At 44.7% G+C, this 7896-nt stretch overlaps 1 protein-coding gene across 5 annotated transcripts in view; it reads right to left on the reverse strand.

Moving 5' to 3' along the window:
* Window positions 1-337: 337 nt before the first annotated feature.
* LOC126983881 (cell adhesion molecule Dscam2-like) overlaps window positions 338-7896 on the reverse strand; it is a 257622-nt gene continuing 250063 nt past the window's right edge. For 2 of the 5 annotated variants that reach the window (XM_050837033.1, XM_050837034.1), the window contains exons 30-34: window positions 7365-7643; window positions 5816-5986; window positions 3990-4189; window positions 3155-3479; window positions 338-2613 (exon numbers count right to left, since the gene is read on the reverse strand). In XM_050837033.1, coding sequence (XP_050692990.1) covers window positions 2141-2613; window positions 3155-3479; window positions 3990-4189; window positions 5816-5986; window positions 7365-7643 — 1448 coding nt within the window. In that variant the 3' untranslated portion in view covers window positions 338-2140. Of the gene's footprint in view, window positions 2614-3126; window positions 3480-3989; window positions 4190-5815; window positions 5987-7364; window positions 7644-7896 lie in introns of all 5 variants that reach the window. The other 3 variants (XM_050837035.1, XM_050837036.1, XM_050837037.1) reach the window with 3 other exon arrangements.

Below are 7896 nucleotides of genomic sequence, written 5' to 3' on the forward strand. Positions count from 1 at the left end.
AAAACTTTTAGAAACGATATTGTGAATCTTTATAGAGATACGAATATATAATTATGTCCCAGGGAACTTAAAAACACTCTTATGCATCATTAATAATATACATAATGACCCAGAACATTCGCAAACTCCATTATAGATCATCAAAAGTCATTATTACAAGTATTATATGTTATGAAAGGTTGTAATAATCTAAAAAGAGCAATACTAATTCTAGAGACAAGTTCAGCTCATGCGCGTTAATACTTCTCTCCACCCAGTCACCCGCCTCCTCTGATCCCACCCCCCGTCCCCTCCACCAGTCAGGGTAACCAAGGACACAGTACTTAATAATTTCCTTTATTGGGTAAGGGACAATGACATAGTATCACAGCAACACTTTGTAAACACTGAACAGAAGTCGCTGGCAACACCTCGCAAACGTACAAAGAAGGGACGGCGGGAAACACGAAGTAGAAAAAACGAAGTAAGAAATGTATAGATGAACGCCAATTAGTACGCACCCTTCCATTCAGTACCCATACCAGAAAAAAAAACTATAAAAATATGGTGTTGGGATATCAGATGAAAAAAAAAAGTCAAAATGTAGGCTACCTAGATGAACATTATGTATTTTGTAAACTGTTCATATTCCACATCTCAATTTCCACTAGTCGTTTTCTTTGATAGGAGTACTAATTGGTATAGTGCGTCCTAAAAGGCGAATGCACCTACACAAACAAAAGAGCATCTGAAATCACAGCGACACATCCTCCGCAGAGGGCGTCGAGCACATACTGGTGGTGACTCAGGGGGTGTAGCACCTCTCACTCGCCCGCCGCTGCCATGGTGTATAGAAAACAAATGAAACTCGTTGAATGAGTCTTGAAACACACGCTCACTTTTCCCATAGGCTTTCTTGTGGACATATAATACTGTGTTGATGGCGTTCTTTTCGTTTCACTTTGAGGTTCGTTGATCCATTATGGGCTTCGTTGGACTCTCAGAGCAAATGTCAAATTCTTGCATCAATAATTTACGTGTAACCAAACATCTTCAACATATGCTGGAGTGTGGATAAATGAAACGCATCTATGTAAACTTTTGTGAGGATGTTTTGGCGTAATATGACACAGCAACTAGCAAGAAAAGTTAGTGGAAAAAGTGTTTGTGTGTCGGCACCTCTAGCTGTATGAGTTTGGGAAGGGGAAAAAAAACACTAAGCCCTCGACGAACGAAGGGCATTTGTCTGTATGCAAGCTTTTCTGAATGGCTGCGCGGGGGCGAATGCGTAAAGGGGCTATTACACTGGGCAAATTTTCCGTGGATCTTCAGTCAAACCACGATTTCTGCTTGCGTGGCTTTCATTTGTTTCTTGTTATTGCTGCTGCTGATGATGGTGAGTAATACCGTCGTCCTTCAGTGAAATCTATACCGTAGCTTTGGAAGATCGTGGACACGTCAGAAAACCACGGAAATATAAGAACCACGCCAGCGGAAATCGTGGTTTGACTGAAGATCCACGGAAAATTTGCCCAGTGTAATAGCCCCTTAAGGAAGGTTTTCGTTAATGGATGCAGGCAGTGGTGGCTCCGTTGGTAACTATATGGACTGCCAGGACCGGTACGGAGAACCTTTGCGGAAAACATACACACCTACTTGAATGATAAGTTTGGGTACCTTACACGGTCTGTTTGGCGGCGACATTAGGAAACGTACAAAACACATCGAGCTTGGAAGGTGTTCGAGGGTCACACTGACGCGATTCGTGGCTGTGACTCGCGGCCGCAACCAACCGACGGAGAGCCAAACGGAAAGGAAAGTCACTGAAAACGGTATCTTGTAAACCGGGACGCGGACATCCATATCACGAGTATTTACATTTCGGAAAGTTTTTGTCTTTTAAGGAAATATGTACAAGTAAGTAACCAACCCACCCGATGATACAAATATACGAATGCTAAATAAGAGTCTGCCTAATCATCTATTGCCATTAGAAGATCCAGATTTTAGAGTTTTTTACTTTTTATTCTATTTTTGTCTTTCACAGGGTTGGACAAATAAATACCTAACGTTTTGATGGTCCTCCCAGCCACCCCTGAAGACGGGATGGCGAAGGGAAAAAATAATCTTGTCCTCGGTGGCGGACTCGTCAGGGCGTCACCTACACCTTGATGCTATAGTCCTTGTTGGCGCCGCCTCGCCCGGACACATACGACCTAAACTGTGACCTCGAGTGACCTATGTATGGCGGCGCATCCCCCTCCGTGGCCGCCCTCTTGCGCGTTTCAAGGTCACACTCGGCTTCGGAGAGCTCGTTGTGACTGCCGGAGAAGGCGACTGGGGGCGAGATTTTCCTGGTGAAGCCGTACTTGCTGTCCTCGGAGCTCTTGGAGTCCACTGAGGACGACCCGTGGCTCATTTTCTTCGGGAAGGAGAGACTCGTTTCTTGGGTGGCGCTGGAGGACGAGGCGCCGCCCCTTAGACTGGCGGCGACCTTGCCCAAGCCTCGGCTGGTGAAGGCCCCGCCAGCCCTCGACACTTTGCTCACGTCCAGCTTGCGAGGGAAGGACTTGCGCTCCACCACGGGCGAAGGCTCAGTGGAGGTGCTCGACTCGGGGGCGTGGTAAATCAGATCTGGTGAGAGGAGGGAGGAGGAGGAGGAGCGTGTTAGTGTGTTAGTAACTACGTGGCGGCGGAGGAAGATGAAGGAAGGTTTGAGGAAGAAAAGACTGGAAGAATGCGCTTGTGTTAATAGTTATATAGCGGGGGAGGAAGAGTAAGGTAAGGGTTAAAGGCTCAAAAAGGCAATAGGAGGTAGTGGTAGATGAGAAGAAGGAACAGGAAATTAACAGGACACTAATATTACCCAAACACAGAGCACACAGCCACTATTGCATGTTACTGCTATTGCATTTACTACTACTACTACTACTACTAAGACTGCTACCATTACTACCATTATCACCCCCACAACTATCACCAGCATCAGTCAGCGAGCCCACCACCGCCACCACCACTAGCCACAAGCCCCAAACACACAAGAAAGCTATATAAAAAAAGCCACACACAAAAACCTACCCCAGTCACACCAAACGCACACAAAACGTCATCCAAATAGCAACAAAAACACTATGCCAATTGACCTACCAAGCCACAACACCGGAGCAGGACTCACTGTGATGCATGTTCCTGTTGGTGGTCGCCTTGCACGCCCCACCGCGAGGGGGGGCGTGACCGGGGTCGGGGCGCGGCGGGGGAGCCTCCAGCGTGGCCAGGTGGGGGTCGAGGGGCAGGTGGAGGGGGCCGTGGTGGGTCTCCAAGGTGGCGGAGTCGAGGTGGATAGAAGACTCCGTGCGTGAGGAGGTGGCGTGCTCGGTATCCGTATCCGACTGCAGGGAATCGTACTCCTCACTCTCACTCCTCGGCCCCCCCGCCACGCCTCTCCCCCTCACCCGCCCCCCGCCCTGCCCCGTGTTGCTGCTGGGTGCCGGGCGGACGGGCTGCGGGGCGGGGAAGGGCGGGGCGCGGCACACAGGCATTCCAAACACAACCGGAAAACAAGTCACAGGAATGTTGTTGAAAGGAAAGGGAAAAAAGTAGTCACAATGTTTTTATTTTTTGCAAGGTTTGTGATGTTTATGATTACTACTTTTTTTTTTTTAATAAGGACTAGAGTCAATGTTTTTATTTTTTATTTTCCTGTGACTTTTTTTCCTTCCCCGTTTGTGTTTTTTTTATTTATTTTGTTCTGCTTTGTATTCTAGTTGTTGTTGCTTTCGTATCTCTAATTATTATACAGAGGATTAACTTGATATGTGCTTAGGGTTACGTTATATCTCTATAGTGTTATTGTTATTCATTATCAAACAATTAATTTATCAACCATGAGTGTAAAGATTAGTTATTCATCCGTTCTTACCTAATGATTCAATATAACAAAGCTCTCTCTCTCTCTCTCTCTCTCTCTCTCTCTCTCTCTCTCTCTCTCTCTCTCACACACACACACTCACCGAAGTCGGGGGTCGGGCTTCGGTCACGCCGTAGCGAGTGTCTTGATACACAAACGTCTGGAACTTGGCCGTGGCTGTGTCGTCTGCCGCCCCGCCTGCGCCCCCTCCTCCTCCGCCGCCGCCTCCACCTCCCCCTCCACCACCGCCGCGACCCTCCCCGAGTTGGAAGGTCGCGTAGGGGTAAATGTCCTCCGAGTACTCTGAAAGACGCCATGGAAAGGAAAGATTTGAGTAAACATTGTCACTTAAACATCGATTTGATCATAATGAGAGAATATTTAAACCTCAACTTTGAATTGATTATAAAGAATGGAGAATATTCAAGCTTAAACATCGACTTGAACATATGATCGTAACCCAAACATCGACTTGATCATGATGAAAGAGAAAATATTGTAAGTTAAACATAAAAAAATCTTACAATGAGAGAAGCATCAACATATTTTTACTGTTTTATGTTCTTTTTTTTTTTGTATGGTGAAGCTGATGTAGTAATTAAGACTTCAAACTAATTAGCGTTTAAGTGCAGTTTTGCGTGCTTCTTTTTGCATTATTATTATTATTGTTATTATCATTACCATTATTAGCGTGCGGGAGTGTGTGTGTGGGGGAAGATAGTGACTCCCTTCTAGACCTGTCAGGCTGGTGCTGGTGGTGATGGTGGTGGTGGTTTTAGAAGAGTTTGGTTGTCGAGGTAAATAAACACTCATTCCAATTCTCTTCCCTTCCCCTCTTCCTCTTCGTCCTTATTTTCACTTTCCTTACTCCTCACAATTTTTCCTTCATCTTTTTCTTCCTTTTTTTGTTTTTCTCTTTTCCTTTCTTTGTTGTGATTCTACCCTTCCCATCTCCCTTCTTTATTCCTCTCCTTTTCCTCTTTCCTCCTTTCTTTCATTAATTACAGTCTGTTTGTCTAATTCTTCCTCCTCCTCCTCTTCCTCCCATTCTTTCTCCTCCTCTTCCTCCCTCCCTCCCTCCCTCTTCTCTTCCTCTTCCTCAAATAAATACATTTGAGAACAATAACGACCGACATCCATCACGCAAATTAAAGTCGCAAATTTCGGGAAGAACCAACAACTCCCGCGAAGCACCACCGTAACATTAATCCTCGCCCCGGAAGAGAGGGACGAAAAACAACAGTACTATAAAAAAAAGTAGGTGATGGAAAGACGGAAAAGATACAATAGAGTGATGGCTTGATTTGATAAACTTAACCACCGTAACATTAATCCTCGCCCCGGAAGAGAGGGAACGAAAAACAACTATACCAACTATTAAAAAAGTAATGGAAAGACGGAAAAGATAGAATAGAGTTATGGCTTGATTTGATAAACTTAACCATCGCAACAATCCTCACCCCAGAAGAGATAACAAAAAAAAAAAAAATATGTAGCTACTCTTAAAAAAAAATTAGAAACACTGGAATGTAAAGGAAGAACAGATATGATACAGTGATTTGTTGACTTGATAAACAACTGAATTACCAAAAATGTTGTTAAGAAATAAAAACATTGGAATGGAAAGTAGGAAAAGATACGAGTTAATGATTTCTCTATAAACTTACTAAATCACCAAAGAAAAAAAAAATGAAAAGAAAATCTATTACTTAAAAACACTGAAAAAAAATGAAATTCCTCTGTTTATTATCAATATTAGTCTTCTTCCTCTTCTCTTTCTCGTTATTATTATGGTTATTATGATTATTACAGTATTATTTGTACGACTATTTTTCTACCACCACGAGACACCAAGCCTGACAGGTCTGAGAGGAGGACAAGTTATTCTTTTTTCCATAGACTGCAAGAAGAGGAGAGAGTCCGGGGTACCTGTCTCCTTCTCCCTGGTACCTGGTATCCGCTCGAGCGTGGCAGGTACGGGCTGGGGCTTCCTGACGGTGGCGTAGTAGGCGTCTCTCTGCTGCAGGAGGTTGGTCTTGTTCTCCTCAGCCTCCTGGTCGTCCTGTCCGCCGCCTCGCCCCCCCTGGCCAGCTGTCGTCCCTGAAGGAGGAAATTCGCTTCAGTGGTTGCATAGGAATAGAGGATGTGTGTGTAGAAAGACAAGGAAAGAGTGAGTGAGTGGGAAACAAGATGAATAAAGTTGAAGATATACCTAGATAAGGGATACATGCAAAAGAGTCTAGAGCTGTGAGGAAAATGTGTATAAACAAACATTAATCTCATACAAAGCCAGAGAAAACGATTACCAGCAGCATACAACTGTGCAATATGGTTAATGGAGGCATATCGACACTGGCACCAACACTAGGAAAATTAGACTTCGGCAATCCTTATTAGGAGATTATTCATCGGGAAGAGGACATCAGAAATGCACTTGCAGAATAGAGGAGATTGAGAAGGGAAGAAAAACAGGCAAAGCAAAGACGGAAAATGGAAAAGTAAAGTCAGACCAGAAGGTATAAAGGGACTAGGGAAGAAAATGTGAAGAAGTTGGAGGGGCTCGTGAGTCTGGTGCACACATACGCCTGGGAGCAGAGGCTGATTACTAACGGCCTCAGTTCAGTGACCAAAACATGCGATTATCACGTACCTGGAAACATCACACAAGGCAGACATGAAGAAAAGCCATATGGAGGAAAAGACTGAAATTTTCATGCTTGCTTATATAAATTGAAGGAACTTTTTTGTTTGCCTATAGAAAAAGAAACTAAGTAAAACAGTAAGTAGGAACAGAATATGAATGCCATGCTTCATTTTAAAGAGCAGAGCCATAAATACTCTTTGCTTGGAATGCACACAAAACAAAATGTATAATTCAATAAGACAACAATACAGCATCCTTTTAATAGACGTAAGCAAACAGTGTTGATAGAATACACAAACGGAGAATCTAGAATTAACAACACAACAAAATCCTAAATAATGCACATGCAGCATTCACAGTAAGATTTTGTATTTCCATGCAGCAGAGGAACATGAAGTCACTCAAGAATTATTCATAAACACATGATAGAAAACACTACAAAGATATTTTTACCCATACTTTCCATGCTTGAGATGAGTATAAAGAACCTTCTACGTTACGAAAACCAACAATGAACCTCCTGACTACAACATGTGTGTGTGTTCTTATGTTCTTAAGTTCTTATGTATTATCCAGATATCTACCAGGGAAAGAAAAATGAAGACAATTTTATTACTAATGTTAATATTCAACTGCCGAGGCACTAAGAATATTTGCACTAAAGTATTTTGTTGTAAAATTGCATAAGTATAATACTTTTCATGAAACTTGATCTGTGTGTGTGTGTGTGTGTGTGTGTGTGTGTGTGTGTCCTCCCCCCCTACCACGCCACTACCACCGCGTCATAGTCCCCGCGGGGGCGCGGTCCCCAGGCCAACGAGCGGGAACACCTACGTCTCCTGAGGCAGAGGACGGCAGCAGCCACGGTGAGGGCGAGGGCGAGGGCGGAGGCGGCGGCGGAGGCGAGGAGACGGGGATCAGCGTGGAGGGGGTTCGGGGGTGCCTCTTCCAGCCCTCCAGCGCCCCCAGGCCCCCCCGTCAGCCCCGTGTTGGCCGTGACCGTGGTGGTTGTGGCCCCTGCTGCGTTGTGGGCTGTCAGTCGCAAGCCGAAGGTGGCTCCGCTGCTCACACTGCCCACCTCATAAACCTCCTGTGGCGCCAGGCTGCTTGCCACTGGAGGAGAGAGTCAGGGGTCAAGGATCAACTATGGAAACAAGGGCCACATAGAGATATAAGAGGCAGGAACCATTGAAAGTTTAAGGGGTAAGTGTAAGTGGGTATAATTTTCTTTTTTTCAAAGGTCATATACCTCGCGAAACAGGGTCACAGTGGTTATACGGTTAAAGTAAGTATCAGGGAACGCCAAGTCTAACAAGCTAAAGGACAAACTATTCTAAAGCCAATCCGGCGGGGTAGTTGAGAGGGG

The sequence above is a fragment of the Eriocheir sinensis genome, chromosome 55 (genome assembly GCF_024679095.1).
Source record: "Eriocheir sinensis breed Jianghai 21 chromosome 55, ASM2467909v1, whole genome shotgun sequence".
NCBI lineage: Eukaryota > Metazoa > Arthropoda > Malacostraca > Decapoda > Varunidae > Eriocheir > Eriocheir sinensis.